This window comes from Leptinotarsa decemlineata, unplaced genomic scaffold, assembly GCF_025532065.1.
Source record: "Leptinotarsa decemlineata unplaced genomic scaffold, Ldec_3_MD MMD2_P_RNA_scaffold_9, whole genome shotgun sequence".
Classification (NCBI taxonomy): Eukaryota; Metazoa; Arthropoda; class Insecta; order Coleoptera; family Chrysomelidae; genus Leptinotarsa; species Leptinotarsa decemlineata.
The window spans coordinates 4,539,364-4,566,728 of record NW_027412536.1 but is presented as its reverse complement, the minus strand read 5'-3'; the positions used below and the strand labels follow the sequence as shown (position 1 = coordinate 4,566,728).

General features: G+C 37.3%; 1 protein-coding gene across 4 annotated transcripts in view; it reads left to right on the top strand.

The window, feature by feature from the left end:
* Nucleotides 1-27,365, top strand: part of LOC111508107 (solute carrier family 2, facilitated glucose transporter member 1) — a 61,619-nt gene that overhangs the window by 16,911 nt on the left and 17,343 nt on the right. For 3 of the 4 annotated variants that reach the window (XM_023163532.2, XM_023163533.2, XM_023163531.2), the window contains exons 3-4: nucleotides 8,263-8,382; nucleotides 17,515-17,800. In XM_023163532.2, the coding sequence (XP_023019300.2) occupies nucleotides 8,263-8,382; nucleotides 17,515-17,800 (406 nt within the window). Of the gene's footprint in view, nucleotides 1-30; nucleotides 164-8,262; nucleotides 8,383-17,514; nucleotides 17,801-27,365 lie in introns of those variants that run through there. The other variant, XM_023163530.2, reaches the window with a different exon arrangement.

Sequence of the window (27,365 nt, the reverse complement as noted above, 5' to 3'; positions counted from 1 at the left end):
ATATATCGCATAATTATTGGTTTATCGTTTGTTCACGTTATCAGCATTTCACAATTATTTAATGAAATATATTTTACCAAGTATGTTTTATTTAGTAGATATATATTCGTTTCGTTACTTGGTGTTTTTATCCTTGATGACTTGTGGAAATATGATCATGTCTGTAAGTAGTGATGTGTTTAAATGTCATCATGAATTTCATGGTTCACTGAACATTTCCTTAAATAAATGAAAACTCGGGCTAAAGTCTAACTTCCTTACATTTTTTTTTGGTTGACTTCTTTCATTTAAGATATCTCGTGAAGACTCCCCCAAAAGTGTACTATTATATAAAATGCGATATTTTTTCCCAAAAATTCGATTTCCCATATGAATAACACACGAACATTTTTTTTGTTTCAACTCGATTTTTCAGTTTCAAAAATTTTTTTCTAAAAAAATAAGTGTATAGTTTTCGTAGGAAATTGAATTTGCTAAATAAATTCTCTTCGATCAACAGTTTGGTGGAAATGTGAATGTTAATAATCAGTGATAGCAAGTTTTCTTCAAATTGGAACTATTGATCTTACATTAAATATTATTTACAGTAAATTCTACACAGTTATTGAATTGTTAATTTTAAAAACGGCATTTTGTATAGACAAATTTTTATCCATAACTACGATGAAATCATAATATCAATGAACTAAAATTCAAATTTTCGCGCATATTTTAATTTTCAAACTTCTAGTTTTATTAGAACTAGCGTCAGTGTATTTGGGAAACCGTTCCACGAAAAACACTTTTAAAGATCCTGGACCGACACACCATGCACGATGGCTTTTGAAAGCCATTTATTGCTTGAAAATTTTCCTGTTGCAAGAACAATTTTCCCTTAGCAGAGTAGAAAGTCAAGGACTTTGTCATATCTGTATTTTCGTAACATTATTGTATGTATGAGCATGGTATTGTGCGCCTTTGTCAATTTAAGCTCCGCGGAATATAAAATGATCAATAAGATAATTTCAGAAGCAGCGTCATGAAAAAATTAGCAATCATCTCTGGTATTTGTCTGAAGAATTTGTTTGTTTACCACTTTTCGATGATAATGTAAGCTCGGAAATTGAGATTATGGAACCAATGAATCAAAAAGCTAGTAAATGTATGTTCGCACCTCTCACTCTTGCCCTCACAGTAATATACGAAACGTTACTCTTTCTCTTTAAGTTTTCACCAAATTATACCTACCTCTTAACTTCCGTTCGCCTCGCCTGATCACACTTCATAACGCTCTCGTGACGCATTCACCAGCTCACTCCCCAAGTCAAGCGCACGTAAAGAAGTTCTATTTCAACGTTCGCCCGATCATTCTTTTCGTAACGCTCCAGTCACGAATTCACCAGCTTACTCCCCTAGTAAGTAAGCTCGTAAAGAAGTTTTACTTCAATAAACATTACCAATATGTCCAAAGTTCCACAAAATTCTTGAAAATTGTGACACTTTAGAAAATATAAGGATTTGAGATGAAACATTCAATGTAGAGAAACGTAACTCCGGTGTCTCAAGCCGCGTAAGATACCGGAGAGCACGCCAGCTTAATCAACCAATGATCACTTACCATATGAGGTGAGCAATCAAACAATTATTCAAACGGAATGCGGAATGTTCATACAATAAATAAACAAATTATTATATAAAGGCTAAACCTATTTCCTTCTTATACAGGCTGATTCACGGTGGATGGCACATTAGACGTTTCTGGTGAACCAGACAACGGATCACTTTGAAAATTTAATGGAGGGCATATTCGGACATTCTCTAGCTAACTAAAATATTTTCGACAATGCGGTGTTGCCGCTTCTATTAGAAAACAGTAGCAACTTTGATTTTTCAAATGGAACACTCTGTATATAATATTATTTTTGGAATCTCCAACAATTGCCCGACAACTTTTCTTGATATTTCCCTATACCTATCTGTTACCGTTTTCGAAATAAAAATTAATTTAAATTTTTTTCTTCGAAAATCATGACTTCTAAAAATACCGATATCTTTTAGTTAAGAAGTACTATGATATCGAAATTTGGTTTGGAGTTAGGTGATACTTGAACACTTCCCACACGTCAGCCTAATCTCCGTTACTTCAAGTAACGAGGCAAGTTTCTTGGTGCTTTTAAAGTTTATCCAAACATATTGAAATTGTTCTGAATTCGTATAAATTTCTTGAGGTTCATTGGCGGTAGATTCGGATACATTTCATTGAACTTTCTACATGTTCTGCTGATAATTTTGTCACACTGTCCAAAAATAATAAACAAATTCATAAGAACTTCGTTTGAATAGTTTTGTTCCATCGTTTTGAAGGTATTTGCAACTTCTGAAGTGACGAAAATGTCGATATTATTAGGAGAATATCACAACGCTACTGTCAAATAGTAATCATGGCCTGCTTACCAAATACCGATTGGAAATACCATTCTGAAGGGACATTTTCACAAATAAATGTTCATAAGTCCGAAACTTGACTAGTTAGGTATAGGTATGATATACATAGAAAGAAAGCAAATTTCAGCAGCTTTCCTAATTTTCAATAATATACAGGGTGTTCCATTTAAAATAATCAAATTTCAGCAACTCTTTCAAGCAAACGAAAAAACTGTATTTTTTTACCACCCTGTATTGAAGTATCGGAGATTAGGCTGACGTGTGGGAAGTGTCCAAGTATCACCTAACTCCAAACCAAATTTCGATATCATAGTACTTCTTAACTAAAAGATATCGGCATTTTTAGAAGTCATGATTTTCGAAGAAAAAAATTGAAATTAATTTTTATTTCGAAAACGGTAACAGATAGGTATAGGGAAATATCAAAAAAAGTTGTCGGGCAATTGTTGGAGATTCCAAAAATAATATTATATACAGAGTGTTCCATTTGAAAAATCAAAGTTGCTACTGCTTTCTAATAGAAGCGGCAACACCGCATTGCCGAAAATATTTTAGTTGGCTAGAGAATGTCCGAATATACCCTCCATTAAATTTTCAAAGTGATCCGTTGTCTGGTTCACCAGAAACGTCTAATGTGCCATCCACCGTGAATCAGCCTGTATAAATAATCTAAATCATTCGTCATTTTTAGTTTCAAAAAACTGATTTTGAAAAGTGATTCTTTTTTCCACATGAAAGCAAAAATTATCAAATTTGTTTTTTGTCAGATTTCATGATACCGGCTGCATCGAATTTCAAAAATTAATTTTTCTAACCTTTGAGGTTCATTGGCTAGCCCTTGTTTTGGTATTTTTTCCCAGTGTCCCAAATATTGACAACTCCAATCTCGATATTTACCAAAACCAATTTTATCGTTCAAAAAATGACATTCAAAATTCTGTTAATTCAATTTATTTTCATTTTTACGCTTAGTTGTTCGCTTTATCAAGTTTGTTAATATGTACACAAGGATCGAGTAACTATCTGGTGAGAATCCTCATATCTGTTGCTGTTATTCGCGTCATATTTTCGAAATTCATTTCGGCGGAATCTACTTCAGCTGTATAGTTATCAGTGGACTTATTTTTGACCCGTGAATATTTTCACACGTACTTCTCCTGTCGGCAAAAGAATATACAGCTTGTCAAATGTATGAAGAGCTTTCTGAATTCCGTTATGGTCCCGCCCACTAACTAGATCTGCTTTTGTTTAATGATAGTGTGTGTGTGTGAGAGAAAAAGAGAGAGAGAGAGATAAAAGATAGTGAGAGTTAGAGAGAGAAGAGTGAGAGAAAGATCTCAAATCTCTTCCCAGATTTGCTGCACAAATAGTATGCTATAAGTGCATACTTATATCATATTCTTAAAAGTTCGAACTCGGGCTTCGCAAATTTAATCTTTCTCTTGAAGATGATCCCTCGGTGATTGAAACACGTGTCGAAATGCTAAAAATAACGGTTTGGTGATACTGCAGTGCATTACAACTTCGCAAATTTATTCACATACAAATAATTATGCATGTACCACTTCGTGGAAATAATATAAATAGTGCCTCATGGATGTTACGTAATCTCAGTTTCGGAAACTTTCTTAAAATATAAACTTTGATAGATAGTAGGATGACGGAAAGTATGATCCTTGATCTCTGAATTTATCAACAAAATGTTCAAATCTGTTTCCGAGATAACACGCAAAGTAGTTTTTATATAATAAATATGGAAATATGAAAATATAGAAATTAATACCCCCTTCATGAAAATAAATACAGTGGATTTTTATGTCAATTAATAACCTGAAAGAGTTATTTTATTATTGTTTCTATGACAGTTTCTCGTTGTACGATTGACATCAGTCTGAATTCAAAATATGGAAATATCGATGCGAACACCCCCTTTATGAAAGCAAATATTGACTGACATTTTGACTTATAAAGAAGGGTTATCCTACTACTGTTTTATTGAATATGAGTCTTTATCTGCCAAAAAGTTAACGAGATTGGCATGATAACCCTCGCGATATCACGTACATGCGAATTTATATTTAAGAACAAACAGAAAGGGGGAGTTAACACCCCTGATATAAATATATTTCAATAACAATTCAGTAAAAATGTGTTGATATCGTCATGAATCTAGAACGTAAAATTATTGAAAATAATACCCCCATAACAAACCTGTATATGATTCGGGCTCAATAACAATAGGAAGGGAAACTCACCCCTAGTGCTACAGTTAATAAACGTCTCACCTCTAAAAACGAAATGAGATCGGCAAAAATTATATTTCTCTCGAGTGGCTTCACATGGAGTCTCGGGTGATTCAACGCCTGTCGAAAATATTGTTTCTCGTTAGGAGATCGATATCAGCTTTTTTTTTGTGTACTTTGGGAGCTGTCTGACTTGTCCATTTAGTCCAAGTCTCCAGAAAACATAGCAGCCTCTTGGGCTTATTGCGTTTATTCTCCCATCTTCTCATGACACCCATTCCATCAGTCTCGTTCCCTGTACAGGTTCCGTGTTGGATGTTCGTCATATTCTTCTGGGCGTAATTTTGTACGTCCATATATTGCCCGCCTCCTGTGATTCAATGCCTCACATTCGCATAAGATGTGTAGAGCTGTTTCTATCCCTTCGTTGCATAATCTTCAGCTGAGGTCTCCATTGTACAGCCCCTTTTTATTTAGGTGTCTTATAAGCGGACAATGACCGGTTAGTAACCTTGTAATTATTCTGAGCCGATCCCTAATATATTCAAGTAGTTCTTCGGTTCTTTTCTCGGACGGTTCCCTAATGAATGTTCTACTGTGTTTGTTGCCAGGTACTTTTGTCCAGTACTCTGTGTACTTCTTATTGGTTCATGTTCTAATCTGGTTTCGTACCAATGATTTTGGTGCCCCCAGAGCTGGTTCAGGACCTATATATGAAATTGATGATCGCGTCTAGCGCATTCATCAGCTTTATCATTACCTGTGATTCCTGAATGCCCTGGCACCCAGTTCAAAGTTAATTTGTTCCTGTTTGCAAGTTTATTCTGTTCTTCATGGCATTCCCAGGCCAGTTTTGATGTCACCTTCGGGTTTCTCAGAGCCCCTAGTGCGCTTTTGCTGTTTGTAAAAATATTGATCCGCTCATTTCTTGGAGGTCTCAATTCAATAAGCCTTGCACACTGCAAAATGGCATACACTTACGCCTGAAAGACGGATGTGTATAGTCCTTGCGGATAGCTGTAGTTTAGATTTCTATCCGCTCGGTATATTCCAGCTCCCGATCCATCTGTATACCAGGTGTTTTTTCCAAACATGTTTTCGGGATGACTAATGGTCTTTCACTCTTCACGGCTTATGATTTGGCATATTCAATATGTGCTCCTCCACTTGTTCCGAAATTTCTGTTCGGTCCGGATAATAGGGGAGGCCGATCCTGGCCTCCCCTATTATCACGAAGTGTAAAGGAGGTAGATTCAGGAGTGTCTCCAATGCAGCTGTTGGGGTAGTTCTCATTGCTCCCGTCATTCCCAAACATGCAAGTCTTTGCACCTTGCCTAGTTTGTTGATGGCGGTCGCCTGCTTCATCTTTGGCCACCAGACCAGATATGCGTATGTTATCATGGATTTAACCACAATCGTGTATAGCCAATATACCATGTCTGGTTTTAGCCCCCATGTTTTTCCATAGGTGAGTCTGGCGAGCATCAGTGCTACCTCCGCTTTCCTCTTTATCCTGTCCAAGTGTTGGTTCCAGGTCAGTTTGAAATCTAGGATTACTACCGGATATTTAACCTTTCCCGACACTTGTATTTCTTCACCTCGAAGTTTTAAAGGTCCGAGACCCTCCGTTTTATTCCTTTTGGTGAATGCTACTATGGTCGATTTGGATGGGCTTATGTTAACCCCTTCTTCTTTGGTCCATCTTGTTATAATGTTCAGGGCCTGCTGCATGCATCCCTTCACTACATTATTGTATTTACCCTGGACTAGGATGACTAAGTCGTCTGCATAGCCCAGTGCTTTATACCCATTATGGTCCAAGAGACATAGTAGTTCGTCCATTACAAGGTTCCATAACAGAGGGGATAGAACCCCCCCGAGGATAGCCGCTTGCTACCCGTGCCACGACTGTTTCCCCCATAATGGTTGCACATACCAATCTTCCCCTAAGCATGCAGTCTATCCACCTGCAGCTTGTCTTGTCGATCCCTCTTCTCCTCGACGCCTGGATGATTGATTCTAACGACGTATTATCAAATGCGCCCTCAATGTCCAAGAAAGTATCTAAAAGTACTTCCTTGTTTTTGTAGGTATATTCAACTTTTTCTGTTACCCGACATAGAGCTGTTTCTGTTGACATACCTGACCTGTATGCATATTGGTCTGTAATGTAATGGTCTGATAGTCATTGATACGTCCCTGATATGCCTGTCAAGTAGTTTTTCTAGCATTTTCAACGCAAATGAGATGATACTGATTGGTCTCAAAGACCTGCTTGTAGTAGGCTTTAAACATGTTCCCCTCCAAAGTCCTGAAGGAACTTTCATTCGTGGAGTAGGCCAGGATTTGTCCTTCCTCTTCCACTTTTCTGCTCAGGAGGATCCAGTTTTCCACTCCCAGGGCAGGATTCTGCTTACTGAGGCGTGTCCTTACTGTAGCCTCCTCGTCTTTTTGGCCCGTAATGAAGGTTAGGACTCTCGGTCTCTTTGGGAGTTCGTTTGCCTCGACCAGATTTCCCAAGTTTCCAATGCTTCCTCTGAGTCATTCTTTTGTCCCTTCATTCGAACAGGTTATCCATAGGACCGCTGCGCCGAATGAGGTCTTTTTGAATTGGAGGTTTTCGAGGCTACCAGAGGGAGTATTGTCCAATTCGCAGACAAGTTTCTCCTGGATCAGGTCTGCTTGACCCTGACTCAGGGTGTCGCGTGTCGGTGACCGCCACCCTCAGGCTCCTAGCAGTTTCGCTATAGGTCCCAGTTTCTTTGGAGGCCCTGGGTTTTTTCAGTACCTTCTGCGGGAGAGTTTTTACATCTTCTCTAGGTCTCTTTTTGGCCCTTTCCACAGAAGTTACTTTTGTTTTTTCCGTTTTCCTGCGGTCTTTTGTGTTATATGGTTTTTCAATCTATGTTCCCGCAGCTATTTTTCGTGCTTTCATCACTTTGCGCCCCTGATGGCCTTTTCTTCTGCAGTTCGACTTTCGTCAGTCCTGCAGTTATGCTTTCGGCGGGGCTGGTGTTTACCGCCGTTTGATTATGACTTTCCTGGTCAGTTTGCACCTCCAGGATAGTCTGATTTTGCGAAGAGTCGCTCGAAGAGTCCTCTGATATTCTTGTACTTGTTCCTTGTTCCATCCAAGTCCCACGAGTATGGGGGAAAAGGTTGTCCACATCCATGATGCCCCCTATATGGATGTAAGACTAGATACTTTGGGAGGTCGCCTGGTATCCAGAAGGATCCGTTCAGGTACCATTCATCCTTTGGCACGGGTCGCATAACACCTTGGATTAAGCCTAGGCCGTTCTTGGTCTGACTGTTCTGTTATGGCCTCTTCGGCATGGGTGATCCAACCAGCAGCTAAGCTGCCTCCGACATAGCCCGTAACTTCATCACAGTATGCAAGCACACCCACCACGGCAAGGTGAAGACCCCTCGGGAGGGTCGATATCAGCTTAGTCAGTCTAAAATGTGGAAATTTGAGAATTAACAGCCCTTTCATAAAAAATAAATTACATTTATTTTAATATAATTTTGAATATTGAAAAACAAAAAAAATATTAAAATCGTAAAATCATTAATTGAAACATTTTATGTCAAGGATAAACAATTAACACAGCCAGGATGGACGAAGCTTCTTATGTTGGCTGGTATATCAACAACTTTGGGTCTTTCCCTACCAGTAGGATACCATATTGGAGTTGTGAATACGCCTGCAAACGTAAGTACCTTAATAATGTAGAAATTCTTTATATCGAAATTCAGAATGCATGCAAATTTTGGTATTCAGTAAAAAAATGATGTGTTAAAAGAATTATTTGGAATTTGAAAAATTATTCTTTTTGAGTTTCTATCGACCTTTTTTTGAATATTTTTAACTTCCACAATCTGAAAAAAAAAATTTAATACGGAAGCAGATTTTAGCCTCCGAATTGTTAAGATAACTATCTGTATAATTTCATGGTTTTTTCTTCGATAGACAGAATTATTGAATACGATGGTTACTGATGAATGGAACATTTTTTTTTTGTAAAATACTTTGAATTCCAGTAGTAAGTTTTCGGTGTGAAAAGTTTTCCCACTCTAGGTACACCTGAATACATTTCTCCATTACAATTTTCATATTTATTTAGATTGTGAATGGTGAAAATACCCAAAGAAGGTCGATAAAAACTCTGTTGTCCTTCACAAAAAATTACAGTATTTCTTTTGACTTGAGCTCGTGGTTCCTCTGATGCGTAAAAATATGATGGTCATGTTTCATGTTTTGTGTACATGTTTCATGTACATGTTTGATGGTTTTGTGGAACATCCTGTTTATGCCAAATAATTTTATGTTTGACCTTCCTCTTGAAGGTCATTACTTGGTGACCGAAACACGTGTCAAGGTATTAAAATAACGGTTTGGTGTTGAAAAACAAACTCCAGTAATATTCATTACTACACCAAAGGTTCCAAACAGTGCATCAAAACAGGTAGATTTAGAAAGCACAAATTTATAGAATATTATTTCTAGGAAAACATTTGATATGCAAATATGTTAATATATGACATTTAATGAGAACAAGTTCAATAATGGTGAATAAATAACTTCCTGTTGGTCGTTAAAAAATTGATTATTTGCATTTATTGATTTCCAGAGATTCTAGCAGGTTTAACTTTGGTCCTTTATTTTCTGTATGTAATATGTCGTAATCGATAACTATGATTTCAACAGCTACTACGCCATATTACATACAAAAAAATAAAAAACAAAAATTAAACCTGCCAGAATATCTGGAAATCAATAGACGCAAACATTCAAATTTTCTTTTAAACGACCAACACGAATGTAACGAATTAAACAATTAACTGGCTTAAACAAATTTATTTTTGAACAATATTTCACTATCACAACTAATTTATATTCAACACTTGGCAACTAACGCTTAATTTATCTTCACTGTTCGAATTCTTTATTTAAACGCACGATTCGCTTTCTGAATATAGACTGCCGCTCTGGATTAGATGCGGCCTTTTTATATCGGCAACGATCGCTCCAGATCTCTCTAGGAGTTTCGGCACTCATCTATACCTTTCGCGGTGGTTCGCGATGAGTCATGTGTTTGCTGGCTGAGATATCGTTCAGGGCCGCCTTCAGATTCGTTACATTGCCTTCTTTTCGTTACATTTCGCCCTGAAATGTCATCCTTGGCGTGTGTCGATACCTGCAGGGCTCCCCATATCTGCACTGTGAAGTTTGAAGGGAGTAACACTCCACAGTCGTCATGCTTGGTCGTGGAAGATGGTTACCGCACACCAAAATCTGAATGCCGCTGGATCTGAAGATCGTTTCCAACATGCTTCTCACAATTCTCCAGTCCAGTCTGTCGAGCCCAGAGACTAATTTCGGGATTGCCAAGTTCACGAGATTCTGGTCGAGCATCGTGTCCTTCAGTCTAGTAAGACTCCTCCAGACATCTTCATAGGACGGTTTGTCTCGCGAATGCTTTTTGGTCACCAAGTAGAAAATGTTTCTCTTACCCTTCTTCAACTGTAGCACTCCTCCGACTTCAGGATTCTGTTCTCGTAATATTGGAGCTGACCAAATTTCTTGTTGAATACCACAGCGATACCCTTGGACATTTGAAGATCCTCTGCCACGCAGTGAGCTAGTGCGTAATCAACTGGAACCTTGAAAAGGTCTCGTGACTCTTTTCGAGTTACCCCATGTACGACCCTCTGTCCGTTCAAGTATAAGGACATGAATTGCATCAAATTAGGTCACCAGTTTCGAATCCTTTATCATTCGCCTTGTTGTCATAGGCCTTTTTCATCCTATCGTTGGCACTCCGGATGTTCAGACGGACTCGTTCATGTATGTCGTCCATTCTCTGCCGAAGTTTGCTGACATAGTCTTCCCCGCAGTGTCTTGTTCTGGCGGCGTCCCAAATTTCAGGTCGCAAGGAAGCCGCAGCTCTCGTCCCATTATAATACTGGCAAGGGTTTGGCCGGTTGACTCGTGCACTGCCGAACGATAAGCCAGCAGCAACAGGTGGAGGTCTCGTTGATGGTCAGGACTACCTTGGACAAGTGGCGGTTTATGGTCTTATTCATTCGTTCCACCATTCCATCGGACTGTGGGTGTAGGGTTGTGGTTCTGGTCTTTCCAATGTCCAACAGTTTACATATTTTTCGGAACAAGTTGGACTTGAAATTTCTGGACTGGTCCGAATGCAGCTCCAATGGGACACCGAATCGACATATCCATTTCTGTACCAAGACGTCAGCGACGGTAAAGGCTTCCTGGTTGGGCATGGCATAGGCTTCTGCCCACTTGCTGAAGTAGTCCATGGCTACTAGGATGTATTTATTTCCATGGTCGGACTCTGGGAACGGGCCGGCGATGTCGATGGCGATTCTCTCAAAAGGACTACCCACGTTATACTGGGGCATTGGAGCTTTCGGTCGTATCCGAGGTCCGTTACTGGCAGTCCATACAGCACAATTTCTGCACCAGTCCTTGACGTTGGCTTGACAATTAACCCAGTAAAACCGTTGTGTCACTTTCTGGAGGGTCTTCGTTACTCCCTGATGTCCTCCAGTGACTCCATCATGGATTTTCGTGAGCACCTCCCGTCGTCTGCTCCTGGGTATCTCTGTCTGGCGCCTTTCTTTTCCACCGTCTTCAAACTCCATCACCCGCTTCAGAACCCCGTTTTCCAAGGTAAGGGAGTTCCATTGGACCCAGTGGGACTTTACCGCTGGCGAATAATCTTCAACCTCCTGTCACGATGGTCTTTGATTACTTTTCTTCCATCCGATGACTAAACCAAGATCTGGGTCTTTCTCTTGGTCTTCCTCGATCCTATTGTCCTTCCAGTTGTCGTCTACAGCTGTAGTTCTACAAATAGCTGCTTCCTTCTCTTCTGCTCGTCGGCAATGTAAGCAGTCATCGGGGCATGGTCTCCGTGACAGGGCATCCGCGTTTTTTACGGGGGCTTGCTGGATACAGGCTGACGATTGCTCCTTCTCATGGAACCTCTCTAGTTTTCTTAATTTGGTGTTGATTCTTTTGAATGCTTGGACATTTGCTACGCACATGCCCAATTTTCCCGCGGTTCCAGCATCTTATTTGTTTTCTTTCTGACAAAACTCCTTTTATTATCTTTCTAATAGTGGCCTCAATATCAGGAAAACCCTGTCCATCTTCCTCCACAGTTTGAACTTTGCTCTGGCCCTTGCAGGATTGTTTTACAGCCTCAAACTCCAGAGCTCTTGCCAGTGCATCCACGATTTGTTTGAAACGAGCCAGCGTCAAGGCCTGCCTCGTTTCTTGGTCGCGAAGTCCATCAAAGAATGCCTGAACTGCTAACCGCTCCACTACATTTTCCGGTGTAGCAGGATATGCCAGACGGTCCAATCGAGCTATGTCGGCTTCAAACTCCTTTAGGGATTCTCCTGATTTCTGACAGCGGTTCTTCAGCTGTGAATGGTAAACGTGCTCTAGGTGGGCCTGTCCATACCGCAGCTCAAGATGCCTTATAAGTTGGTCATAGTCTTCCTGTTCTTGGGCCGTGAGGGTTTGCAGAATATTCGTTGCTTCTCCACGCAACGCCAATGTTAATGCTACCGCCTTTTCTCCTGCATTCCATCCATTGACTCTGGCCCCAGCAGCTTCAAATTGTCGGCGGTAATTTGCCCAAGGAGTTTTCCCGTCGAACTGGGGCGACTTCATGGAGAGCTTTTCTGGTTCAGGACTGACTTTGACATCTTTCAGTTCCGGAATTGAGTTTTTGGTAACCGTTTCTGTGGGGTGGGTGGGGTGGGCTTCTTTGATCTTGCTGATTTCTGCCTGAACTCCGCCTTTGATTTCCTCTACTTCTGTGTTCATTTCCTTCCTGATTTTATCTATCTCTGTCTCAATGGTTCCTATCCTTTCTTCGAGTAGACTCGCCACACCATAAAGTTCTTTCTTCAAGCCTTCCGCATTTTCTAGAAGTTCTTCCTTCAAGCTTTTCGAATTTTCCAGAAGCTTCTCTTCAAGGCTTACCGAATTTTGTTGAGGTCCATCGAGTTTGCTCATTATTGAACTCAAATCACCCCCAGAAACTTCGAATAAATATGTTTCGGGATCTTCTCCTGATTCAATCAAGTTGTCCCACAATCTCTTCTGGAGTACTGATTTCTTCACAGAACAATCTAGCTCTCTCTCCTTCAATTCTTGCTTCAATTCGGCAATTTTCAAGTCCACTAGGCTCACTTTCCTTGAACACATTTTGTCTCTTATTGTCTATTTTCCACAAAACTGAAAATTTCCACTTATTTTAATCGAGTCCGAAACACTTGTTCATTTCCACAAGTCTATTTTTCGCGAGAAAAGTCTATCAGTTTATGTTTCCGAAACACAATGAATCACCAGTCTCTCTGCGCGAAAGTTTTATAGTCAATTTCACCGTAATATAAAGATTGTCCACCAAGCGCTCACAAATTTATTTTAAAAATCCACTTCTGATCACCAGTTGTAACGAATTAAAGAATTAACTGACTTAAACAAATTTATTTTTGAACAATATTTCACTATCACAACTAATTTATATTCAACACTTAGCAACTAACGCTTAATTTATCTTTACTGTTCGAATTCTTTATTCAAACGCACGATTCGCTTTCTAAATACAGACTGCCGCTCTGGACTAGAAGCGGCTTTTTATATCGGCAACGATCGCTCCAGATCACTCTAGGAGTTTCGGCACTCATCTATACCTTTCGCGGTGGTTCGCGATGAGTCATGTGTTTGCTGGCTGAGATATCGTTCAGGGCCGGCTTCAGATTCGTTACAAGTTATTCATAAACCAGTATTGAACTTTTTCTCAAAATTTCAATAATGAACATATTTACATATCAACTGTTTGCCTAGAAATTGTATAAGTATTATTGGTGCTTTCTGAATCTACCTATTTTGCCAGAATTAATTATTTATCTAATTGAGTTACACCTGTTTCCTAGAAGTATTGTTGTATTGTACCTTAGTATTTATTCAAAATCTACCTGGTTTACCAGATTCAATCACCTACTTTTATATGAAAGATTTTGTATGATAGTTTGATGAACCAGTAACTGATGAAGCTACCGTATAGTAAAACGCGTTTGAAATAATATTTATTGTAGAAATTATATAATTGCATGAACGCTTTTTACCGGGTTTTTGGCCGTGGTCTACAGGATTGTATACCTGACGTTTTGTCTACTACTGCGGTATACATTATCAAAGGCGCAGTTTTCGTTACGGGCACTGCGACCGTTACTGCACAAAATTAGAGTATTTCGGTTCTAATTGGAATTTCCTGAACGCCAACTGTCGTTTGGTTTTAGATTTTCTCATTTTACTGGCTCTCATCTTGAATCAGTCATACAATACAATAATCGGCCGTTTTGATGGGCGAAATTGAATTCAGTTAACAAGTAAGTAGGATATTTCATTGATAAAACTAGTTGGGTATTTCGCAGTAATCATAGAAGTAAAGTAGAAGTTTACCCCCTCCCCTGCACAAAGTTTTTCAATACAATTTATATTTTTTTTTTAGTTTGTGAATGGTGGAAATGGGCAAAAAATACCACAAAATACTGACACTCATGGGCATTGCTTTGATATGTTCCATAAAAAAACATTGAAACTTAGGTATTAAATTTCACGCTCTTACATAACATGTAACTCTAATATCGATCACTATGTTTTCTCTTCAACAGAGAAATTCTAATTAATATTGATAAACTTTTCGACCTAACTTCAATTTTTCGAAAAGAGAATTTTTCTTGTCACCAAAGTGAGTGAAATATATATACAGGGTGTCCCTGGACTTCCTCTTTTCCTCTCGGGAATGTATAGATGGGGTCAAAATATCACCAGTACTTCATATAACTTTTTTTCCTAAAATCCTTCGTTACCAAGTAACGGGCCCTCGAAGTTACAAAATGAAAAATGTTTTTCTTTGATAACTTTTCAAGTGAATATTCAAAATCATCCAAATTTTGGTAATTGACTAAACAAATGAATTCCTTCGATGAGCTTTCATGCAGGAGTCAGTTGTTTTGCTACAAAGTCAGGAACGGACTACCCCCGATGGTCCACACCCCAAAACTTTGAAATGACAGATATTTTTCAATATTTTTCAACAAATTAAGGTTACTTGGACAATTTTATGAATAAAAGTACTCGTGTGGAAAGTCGATCGGAGCAACGAGTCTTGATAAAAATGTAGTTTCACTCGACGACATCAAACCCGCTCGTCCACCATTATTTGAAATGAATAATTATCAAAGCAGAAATAATAATGATAACGTTAATTCAACAATATTTATCCTGAGATGTCTACCATTATTCGAAAATATTAGTTTTTAAGGAAAATGGAAATGATAGGTAAAATGTTCATAACGAATTTTTATAATGCAAACACGTTTAACTAACGAAACTCAAGAGCCTCAAGAGCAAACAGAAATGAAAAATCCGCTATAGAAACTGCTCGATATGACCACCTTCTCTCTCTATACATTTTCTTAGTCTGCGAAGACACCCTCTCTGTACTTGAAATAACATTCCAGGGTCGTTTCGTATGGCTTCACAATGTAATGTTATTCTATTCAACAATGCATCTCTTGTGTGAATAGGTGTAGCGTAAACAAGGCTTTTTAGATGCCCCCACAGAAAGAAATCCAATGGATTTGAATCCGGAGACCGCGATGGCCATGAATATGGCCCACCTCTACCAATCCATCTATTGTGGAAAATATGGTTCAGATGGTCACGCACAATCAAACTAAAATGAGGAGGAGCGCCATCATGCATAAACCACATATCTCTTAGGGTTTGCAATGGAACATGTTCCAAAAGTCCATTCAAATCGTTCTGAATGAACTCCAAATAACGTTCTCCATTCAATCGGTCCTGTAGAACGAATGGTCCTATAAGATGGTTTCCTATGATACCAGCCCAAACATTCACGTTGAATTTCCATTGGTGTTTGGTTTGCAATATCCCATGGGGATTTTCTTCGGCCCATATATGGAGATTATGAGAGTTGATAACTCCATCTCTACTGAAACCTGCTTCATCAGCGAATAAAACTCGATTAATAAAAGTCATATCCTCTCTTTGCCTATCCATGAACCAATTGGCATATTCCAGTCGTGCTGGAAAATCTTGAGGTGTCATGGCATGTACCTTCTGGATGTGAAATGGGTGGAGCAGTTGTTCCCTAATTATTCTATGAATAGTGGACTTGGATGTATGGAACTGTTCTGATAGATTTCTGATGCTCATTGAAGGATCATCAGCGACGGCTTCCAAAATATTTTCCTCCAATACAACGGTACGTACAGTCCTAGGAGCGCCCTCACCACCTCGTTTTGGCAAAACTGTACCTACAATAATATCAAAATAAAACAACGTGCTCAAATTAATTATCAATTATTACATACCTGTCTCCCTCAAGCTGCGATCGACACACTCGAATGTTTCTCTCTACCGTTCGATTGGGAAAATGCTCGGAATACAGACGACGAGCTTCTGCAGCATTACAAAATGCTCGTCCATAAAATACATGCATATCTGCATATTCATTGAATGTAAACTGTTCGGCCATATCAAAAAAATTCAAAATACCCTATAGAATATTGACAATACAATGATAGTCATATGACAACGCACCACTCAACAAAACAAAATCGCATTCCTGTTTCTCATTTTTTATCAAAACTTTCTAAAAGGTTTTTTGTCAACATCTGTGAAAGAAATGGAACATAATTATTCCCTGGATATTTTTCACCTGATCATGTGCAGCCGTTTTTGTAGTTCATTCGTTTGCTTTTTATTAGTATAGTAAATATTTTTTCCGATGTGCGTTTTTTCAGCTAAATTTAGATTCGTGTTAAAGAATTTCTCCCATAAAATTATAATTATCAGTGAAACTCCTCAACAGTTTAGCTGTGAAGAAGAATTTGAAACATTCGAATGTTGAGTTTCATGAGATTCAGATAACTGATCAACACGAAACGTGATTATTCCACACGTATTATGTACATACAAAATATGGAATGAATTCGATATTTCATAGTAGAGTAGCTTGTTAGTTTAAAAACACCACGAATCTACAGAACTTGATATTTCTTTTGAAAAAATATCTGCTATCACAATTGTGACTTAAACTTCCATATAGGTACTGTACTTTTTGTTTACGACTTCATTTTAGCATACTTTGTATTATTCCTGTTATAAATGTTGTTGAATTAACGTTATCATTATTATTTCTGCTTTGATAATTATTCATTTCAAATAATGGTGGACGAGCGGGTTTGATGTCGTCGAGTAGAACTACATTTTTATCAAGACTCGTTGCTCCGATCGACTTTCCACACGAGTACTTTTATTCATAAAATTGTCCAAGTAACCTTAATTTGTTGAAAAATATTGAAAAACATCTGTCATTTCAAAGTTTTGGGGTGTGGACCATCGGGGGTAGTCCGTTCCTGACTTTGTAGCAAAACAACTGACTCCAGCATGAAATCTCATCGACGGAATTCATTTGTTTAGTCAATTACCAAAATTTGGATGATTTTGAATATTCACTTGAAAAGTTATCAAAGAAAAACATTTTTCATTTTGTAACTTCGAGGGCTCGTAACTTGGTTACGAAGACTTTTAGGAAAAAAAGTTATATGAAGTACTGGTGATATTTAGACCCCATCTATACATTCCCGAGAGGAAAAGAGGAAGTCCAGGGACACCCTGTATATGTTGACAGAAATCACAGTAATCACAAAAATTTCAATCCTGAAGAATCGATACTCCATACTACTACTACAATCTTTTTTGCAGATCATGAAAGAATTTTGTAATGAGAGCATGCAAAGAAGGTATGACCTGTATATGACCAAGAGCCAACTAGATCTGTTATGGTCGTCAATCGTGTCCATTTTTTTGGTGGGAGCTGCAATAGGATCACTCGGTGGTGCAGTTCTGGCCGACAAGATTGGCCGAAGAGGTGTTTTGATAGTGAGTTCCGTTCTAGGAATATCAGCAGGTTTACTTTTTGTTGTATCAAAGCCAACACATTCTGTAGAGATGCTATTTTTGGGAAGATTGTTGGTAGGGTTTTCAGCAGGTGAGTTCTATGAATTTGGTGTGCAATACAAATCCTTTTGAAGGATTTCTACTGTTAGATATCCCTAACATCTAACATAAATTGTAGTAATTGAAGACCTAAGTGGATAAAGGTGTTATGTCACAAAACTGAAGTTTTGAGTAAATAGTAATAAACCGTTTTGATTTGGGACTTTTTTGTTTTATTTTTGCTTTTAGCTTGCGGCCTTTATTAAATGGGTATATAATCATTATTTTCATTTCCATAAATTTTGATTAGTAAAAATAGAGAAAAATAGAGTTTCATGTACATAGCACCTTTATTCACCAAACTTGAATTTGAAGTGTGGTTTGGTTTATATGGATAAAAGAGTCAAGTATACTAATGTTTGTTTATCGCTTCAATAAAAATGCACAAAAGCTGGTTATTGAAAAATTTAACATATTTTTCTCTTCTTTTTTGGGTTTTCGATGTTGTTTTTAAAAGGTCCTCGTAAAGCCACCTGTATTCCTCATCAACAAATTTGATTTGATCTTTTAAATTTTGTAGCTTATCAAGACTCAAATCGCCTGTTTTCTGTGTGAGTCTAGTTGGTTTTACTTCATTACTATCAAGATTTTGCGTACCTTCTTTTATTTAAATCAACTCGACGAAATATTGTATAATCATGTAAACATGTTTTATAATGATAGTAGGCAAATTCGTTCACTTTAATTCATTTTACATCATTCCGAAGGTTAATTTTGTCATTTAGAGTCTTTTCTTCTTCGAAATCATAGAAAAAGTTTTCCATGTTTACACAAATACTATTTTTTGTACTTTATGACTTTATAATGTCACGATATTGGTCAGGTATAAAATGGTTTGATGTTTCCTAATAACTTTTTCGATCGGCCGAAGTCCCTATCAAAATCAAGATAGCTATGACCTACTTCCGGAAACTTGTGATCAATTATTTTAAATAGCAATTTAAAATTAAATATTCACATAGGCAAAAAATCACGAAGTTCTTATTCTGTCCGGCACACGAATCAGACCATACAATCAAATGATTTGTTTCTGGTTATTCTTTTTTGAGCATTTTACCAAACCGAAACAGACAACTTGCAAATTCATTGCTGCCTCTATTGGCTAGATCCTCAGTCCACGTGAAGAAGTATGATTTCTGTCCTAAATAGGTAATACAGTGTATCCCAAAATTGTATAGCCACATTCATCTGAAGTAAAATGCTTTGAGGCTTATAGCTTGGGCAGAGGCATAGTTTGTTGCAAATCCATAGTGATGTAGAGTATGTTTTTGTTGGAAAGTTGCTTTTGCCTGTAAATTTTTTACGATTCGAAAGCAAAGGTATAGTTGTCTTTGTGATCAGCAATATTTCCACCGGTATCACATACACTACACTTATCCCTCTTGGGGTGACCAAATGAAAGGTTAAATCTTGTTTCGAATATATAACGATACATAGAAATTTTGACGAAATACATGTCTTCTAGTTTTTTCTTTACATTCCTTTATGTGCATATGGTGCATCTCTGTTACGTTAAGTAATGGGGATAAAAACTGTTTGTTTTCATTTTTATTGCGTGAATAGTGAGAGTTCTCTGCCGGAAACATCTTAATATGATTCACAATTTAGGCTATCACCTCCTCACTAATTTTGTGTGGCCTATTTTTATGTCGTCCTTGTTTACTTGGCGATGGAGCTGATAGGCCAATTTTGAGCTGTTTCTGTATATTTTTTATCTTTTTTCTTCCTTCCATGTTAGGAATCATACGTTAAAATGTAAGACCTCGTTAATCTTTAGCTCACACAAGTTTAGATTTCTGAGGGTTGTCGTTCGTAGGGGTGCGAGAGCTGGTTAACGGAAAAACAAATTTCAAACAGACATGTTTCAAACAGATTTGATAAAGGTAACAAAAAGCATCTTCGCACACCGGTATTTTTCGTTTCTCAAAACTTATTGAAAATACAAAGGAATTTTGCTTCTGTTGTTTTGTACCAATTCCATGTCGAGCAACTGGATGTATATCAATGCTTTTGAACAAAAGACAATTTTTGGCATTATTCTCCAATTTATAATTTTTTTTAAAATGGCTTCCCTAGCTTCTAGATTAAATTTAGATCCACACTGTAACCTGCATTTTTCTTTCCACAAGTCTTTCTCTGTTACTTTTTTTGGCATGACGTTTCCTCTTTGCGGAACGTATTGCAATCCCCTTTTTCTACACATTGTAGCTTTTTTTCGCTTCCATTCTTGAGGATGTCGTAGCCGTTTTCTGCAAATTTTGGATATAATAAAAAAAATTCTTGGTTTGTTTCTGTTTTAGAACTGTACGTCATTTCTCCTTCGCCAGTAACATGCAACTGTTCGTGAGCAATATTTTCATTTTCATAAGTGTACGATGCACGCAATTTATGAAACATAACCTCAAAAGTGATATGTTACTGCAACACAACTCGTGCCTACCAAACAACCGTACGTTTTTTAGTAGATAAAGGTGTTATGTCCTAGATTTGTGACATGACAGTTTTATCCACTAAAACGGTAAGTATGTTATACGACATACCTCTTTTATCAACTGGCAGTTTTTTTTAAATATGTAGTTTTAGATATGTATGAGGTACCTTATAAAAAGTTACATTAGAACCTCGGGCCTCAAAAAATAAATAAAATCAATTTTTCCAAAAATGTGACATAACACCTTCATCCACTTAGGTCTTCAATTGACAACATAATTACTAACAATCAAATGAACTGAACGGTTCAGGATCAAGTTTAAACAATTTATTGCTTCCCTCAATGTGACTTGTGGGCAAACGATCTCGACACAGTGACATCAAACTAAAGTTGTGGCGAACATGATTTGAAGAGTCTGTAGATGAACGAAAAGCCTGAATGAATGATTTTAAAATTTGATAACCTCTCTCCGCTATTTCATCTATTTTAAATGAATACCAAAATAAACACTTGTCACTTCACACAATTTTGCAATATTCTTACCACTATCTTGTCAGTTCCGATGAAAACAAAGTAATTTTGGTACAAATCAACAATATTTAGTAAACCTACGATCAAAAATGATAATAGAAAACATAAAACTTCATTATCAAACTTCATACATTCGGACTAACTTCAAAAAAAGTCACCTAACACCATGGATATCAACATATCTAAGAAATTTCCGCATGACCTTCACTTTGAAATAATGAAATATTCACTGAGTTGTAAATCCAGCAGGAGCTCGAAATACACTGGTTTGAAGGTATAACCGAATGTATAACCTAGGTCCAATGCAATTGATATTTGGCTAGTAGCGACTTGTATTATACTTCTATTACCTTTTTACATTTCTCAGATTCTTCTCCAAATAAATGCACACAGTTCGTTTTGTAAAACTCAAACCCGGGGTACTGTTTTATTCCTTTCCATTTCAGGGTACGTTTTATTTTCTCCTCCATCTTCAAGCATTGCCTCATTTTATTTTCAAGTGGAAAATATCCAAGTTCATGTTTTTGAGATTGCCCTCGAATCACTCCTCTTCCGATTCAACTTCTTCAACATCAAAATCCTTGTAATTAGTAAACGAAGTGTTAGGTGTAAAACTAAGCATAATTTGGATTTCATATTTATTTATACAGTTTCTCCTATTTTTTACGGAAAACTATCTTCTAAAAAATAATATCTCTAGCATTAACAAGCCTTCTAGGATTTGAAACCTGTTGAAAAAAATGCTTTTGAAGTTTTACTGTACCCTACGAAAGTACATATTTCAGATTAAGTATCACGCTTACCCCTATCATTTTTAGGAATATGAACATAAGTCTAACATCCAAAAATTTTCGAGTGACTCAGATTCGAACATTTTTCTTCTGGGCTATATCAGATAAAACTGAAGCAAAAAACAAAGCATCCGTAATCCAATACTAGACAGCGCCATTTCAACCCGCCGAGGTATCTTTAATGTTGCCAGATTGAACCAGGAATGCATTGCTGAACTCAACTGTTCTTGAAAGACAAGCCTGAGTAAGTAAAGACAATAACTCCTCCCTTTATTATGGGATCAACAGAAGACTCAATATCAATATCAAATTTAAACCTGGCTACCTCCCCAAAGCCAAGTTTTAACATCAACTGCCAACTGTCTTTTACTGCAAATTTTCCTGTAAGGCAATCAGATGAAACTGGCATTCGTGATACAATACCTGACAGACAATATATCAATTGTCAGTACCTACTTACATTATTTGAAAGAAACTTAGATGACTATAGTCCTTCATGACTTCAGGGTTTTTTGAACTATTCTTGAGGTTGTGATATCTTTGTTTGATGTAGCGTGGTTCTTTGCAATTGAAACATATCACTTCTTGTGTTACTCAAGTTGTTCTTATTTATTTCTTTTTTTTGCCTCATTTATGTCGTTTCGCTTCATTTGAGTAGGTTTAACACCATCTCAGAAATTAATTGAACATGTTTGAAGGTCATAGTAACTAGTAACTAGGAGATCATAATAGCTCCAATAGACTCATCATTAATTTATTTTCAAATATTGTCCAACTGTTGCCTTTGTCTGAAATTTCAGTGAAAAAAACCCTCCACAGGTCAAAAATCAGTTAAAAGCAATCAATATAGTTTTCTCTGAAGATATCTGTCTTCGTATGCTTTAGCTAGGGCACTCCAAGCGTCTGTGGCTACTTCATACCTTTTAACTAATGTCAGAGTAGTTTTAACTTTCAAAGTTAAGGAGATCTTTCAAAGTTAAGGAGTGAAAGCTCTTGCTTCCTGTTTTATCACTATGTAGATAACCGACTACGACTTCCCCTAGTCTTTCGTGCATCAGATACATTTTCTATCAACTCTCTAATCAATGTAACCAGTTCTATCGTAAAACAGTTTGATAACTGCAATACTCACATCTCCGACAATAACTTTTTTTACTCTTACATCACTATGTTAAACTATCAAAATAAAATTGCCTACTGAAAATCAAATAATAATAATATATATTATAAAGTGAAATAAAATTGTCTACTCAAAATCAAATAATAATAATATATATTATAAAGTGAGTGTATTGAAAAAAATTTTTAAAGTGAGAATTGAAACTTTTTATGTTTTTTACCACTTTTATTTGTAACTAACGTTACTGCAGTTTCGTCCTATAGGGACATTTTCAAACTTATACATTGAACATTACTAAAGTGGTAAAAACATAGAAAGTTTCAATTCTTATTTTTCATAAAGATTTCCAACCACGAAGTAACGGCTACATCCATCAATTTATTGAAAACAACCAACGGTAACCAAGTTAGCATCATCAGGAGATGATTAAAACTGCTGCTTACAAACTATGTTGATGTTTTTATATGAATCTAAACCAGGGGTCGGCAAGTAGTTTTAAGTGGGGTCCGGATACTGCGGGAAAATTTCAACGAGGTCCAGAAAAAAAGAATTGATAATAATTAAATGCTACCTATGTATTATTTTGTTTTCAAATAAAATTCTGAATTATAAAACACAAGACCTAAATTTGATGTGAGAAACTACATAGACGGTCTTGAGCCAGTTTTTTTATAGTTTGGTTCTCGAGAGCAAATTTGAAGTGTGTATTCTAGGGAAGCGTCCGTTAATCTTGAACGATATTTGTTTTTAAAAAAATTCTCTGAGAAAGATGTTTCACATACGCATGTCGAGCCAAACATAGTGGCCAAATTAATAGCTAGTTTCTTGCAATTTTCATATTTTTCTGGGACGTTTGGCCCAAAATTCTTCCATACTGTTTTACACAGTTGCAAAGACACATCTTCTTGCGAATCAATTACCTCTATTTGAAGTGATGGCTTTGACAGATTTAACAACTTGGCAGTCACATTTGTCCATTCTGTCGCTACATTAACTTCGAATGGCGATTTAAGAAACGCAAAGAGCTTGCCGATCTCTGTAAAGTTTTAGAATCTTGTAGCGAATTCGCTCTTAAGATCGGCCAGAAATTTTACAAACTCTGCAATGTCTTTTTCAGAGGTCTCTTTTTTAAATACAAGATTTGTCGGAAAATGAATAAATTCTTGTCTTGCAATATCTTTTTCAAAGATATCCAGCTTGCGACGAAAAGCAGACTCGCTTTGTATCAGATCATATATTAATTTTCCATTTCCTTGTAACTCGGCGCTGAGAGCATTTAAATATAAATTCTTTCTTTTAGAAAAGTCACGACCACCATATTGTGCTTGTTTATTATGAACTCAAAGTGCTTTCTGGCTTCCTGCATATTTAATTTTTGCAAATTGAGCCAGTAATGTTCAATGGCTTGACCTTTACTTAGCCAATGAACATTGTTATATTGCAGTAAGTCAGAATACGCACAAAGATCGATGCTGAAGAGCAGAATGAGATCTCATAAAATTAATCAACTTGACCAAGCTGTCCATCACTTATTTCAGAGTAGCAGTAAGTTAACCACGAAGTCCTACCTGTTGAATTATGCACTGATACGCTATTAGACCTGGGTTTTTATCCCTGATTCTCTTCACTACACCAATCATTGCTGGGGTTGAAAATGCATCTTTCCGTAAAAATGGTATGTAGTTCAACCGATGGATGTTTCGTGTGCCTAACAAAGATTTAAAATTATAACTAATTCGCACAAATAAACACGCACACACAGGCTAGATAGAAAACTGATCAAACCATATTATAGTTGTAGGTACTTGTAAAACAAGTTAACTAGGTAACTTAAAATAAAATAAGAACTAAGTTAAATTCTATATGGCTTAAAATATTATTTCAATAATTGAAGGTGAAGAATATCTTATCTATGTATTGATTTATACTTGGTATACAACACATTACAATATTCGGCGGTCCGAGGTCCGTTTGCGGACCGCGGCCCGCCTGTTGCCGACCGTCGATCTAAACGAATCATTATCTAGTATTTTCTTATTGTCTGTTGTTATTTACAACCTGAACAATAACTAATCTTTACTATTTCTTCTATCTGTAAAATAACCGTTCATAGATCTCATTCCACATTTTTCAATTTCTAAACTTTTGAAGGCATCTAGAAAATTGTTGTCATTTGCAACACCAGCATTCCTTTCTCTGGCATGTTGAACAACACTTGACTTTTCTGCTCTGGGAAGTCGAATATGTGAAACATGTTCCTTGTAGGGAGATATTATACTACAACTATTATACTACATATTCCATTTCATAGACCAGTAAATTTTGGTGTTGCCAACATGCCATAGAAAATGGCCACAGAATGAGCGATGAATGCTTGAATCTTTCAAAACCGGTGCATGACAACAAGTTTTTGGGTGCCTCTGAAAGGTCAGAAATCGAAAAATGTGGAAGGAGATCTATGAACGGTGATAAAAAGTCCCATTCCTTATATCCTAATTAGGTGTCACTCAGATAGAAAATAACAATAGGACAATAACAAATTACTGGGAATTAATTAATTGACCCTCATTATTCAAGGTGTAGATGCATATAAAAACATTAACATCGCTTGTAAGGAGCAAACTCGCCATTGGATGCCTGCTTCCACGTAGCCCCGTTGGATACACGAATGACAGAATCACTTGTGCTTCTCTTATTCCCTAACTGAATGGCATCCTAACGATGGTTTAGTCCTAAGGTGTGTGTATCCGTGCCGAGAGGATGAATGACACTGAGTCTATCAGCTGTCTCTATGGAACCTTCGAGATACCGGGCGCCCTCTCGTCGTAACATCGCCTTGTCACGGTAATGCGGAGCTCTGCCGTGATCGACCTTCTTTCCCTAGCTACTCGTGGGACTTTTATGGGCAAAGTAAACTTAAAAATTCTTTCGAACGCTGAGTCTATTGAAGAGATTGATGTCGACCTCCCTGTAAACTTAGATCAGGAGCAAGTCTACAGAGGAAATGGATGTCGAGTTTACGACTCCAACTGACCTCTCTGTAAATTTAGTTCAGGAACGAGAGCTTCTCAACTCCCCAACTCCTGATCCAATAACTGAACCGAAAAAAAAGGTTTGGTAATGCAGCCAGGAAACGACTGAGTCGTCTTCTCAAGAGCGGGGTACCTTATAAAACCGCCTTGCACCAAATTCTTGAGAGGCGTACGCAGGTTAGCAAACGTATGCGCTCAAGTGACGATTCACCAAAACCAGAGGCGAAAAAGCTCTGCACGGTTGAATCTAAGGCATCGTCAGGTGTAGCTGACGTGCAAAAACCCTCATATGGGAAGGTTGTCGCGGGTATCAAGGTGGGAATCTTGCACCTTGACTGTCCGACTATCTCATTAACGATGAAACAGCAAAGCATATACTTTGTAATAAATGACCGTCGGGTCTGAATTGGCGATCCCTATATGACTACTACTAATGAATATATAATAATCATTTCAGTTTACTCGCACCAGAAAAATTCACCCCTCCTGTATATGGGATCGTTCAGCCAAAGGTATTTATTTTCTTAATTTAGTTTGGTAGCGTGAGAGTTGCTGCCACCAGATCAGAAAAAGTTTGAAATCCGTCCTGATCACACGGATTGAGAATTAGTAGGCAACTTGGTCAACAGCTGAATTTTTCCTATCTTCTAAACTTCGTGGAGAAATGACTTGGTTATACCACCAATTATATCCTCAGAGACTGGATTCGGCCACGGCTTAAATGCGTGGTCTTTTAGGGGTTTGAGGGAATGAAATAATATTAGCAGAGTTTTCACAAACCAACTCTTGATGAGTAAAGTTGGCAGAATAATCGAATTAACAATAAAAAAAAAATAAATGAACAAAAATGGACAAAAAGTATTTACACTATATAAAAGAAATATAAATATATAATTATAACCATGAGCAAACTATGGATAAACTACTAAAACAAAATGAGAGGAGTATTCCTTTGAAAATTGAAGTAACTTCACTCAGGGCATAGATATGCCTTGCCTGAATTCTACTAGCTATGCTATAAAACCAACTAAAATACAACTCTAAGAAACTATCAAGAGACCCACTTAATCGCTCCTCCCTGTATAACGTAGGAAATTACTATGACCTAAATAACCCAATAAAATGAAAAGGGAACCCGATTCGTAGCTATATTATTATGGTAAATGTTCACTAATACCCTAGGTGCCAAGTCGAAAATATAATCCACATACGCATGCAATAACATCTACACTATATATCAGAATTGTTCAAAATATGCTCACCAAAATTATCGTAGACGGACTCCCCTAAAAACTCCAACAAAAGCCACTATTTCCCCAAAAACTCTTACCAGGAACTCGAAAAAATCTCTAAATCACTAAATTGAATAAACCCTCAATATTTCAATTCACTCAAAATTTCCTCTAGAATTTCCAGCTACTGTAGGAAATTCAACTGGATTTACCAAATCTCCGCGCAACACTGCCTTAAATCTTTTCAAAAAACCTCACCACCTTAACTCTGTTAGGGGATGTAATTAATGTTATCTCAGAAAATTCTAACCAATCGGAAAGTCTGAAATTGTTTCTAAGACTGGTACTCTTATCGCCACCTCATGATCCGGCGAATAAGTCCGCAAGAATTCAAGTCTAGTTCCCGACATTTCTAATGTC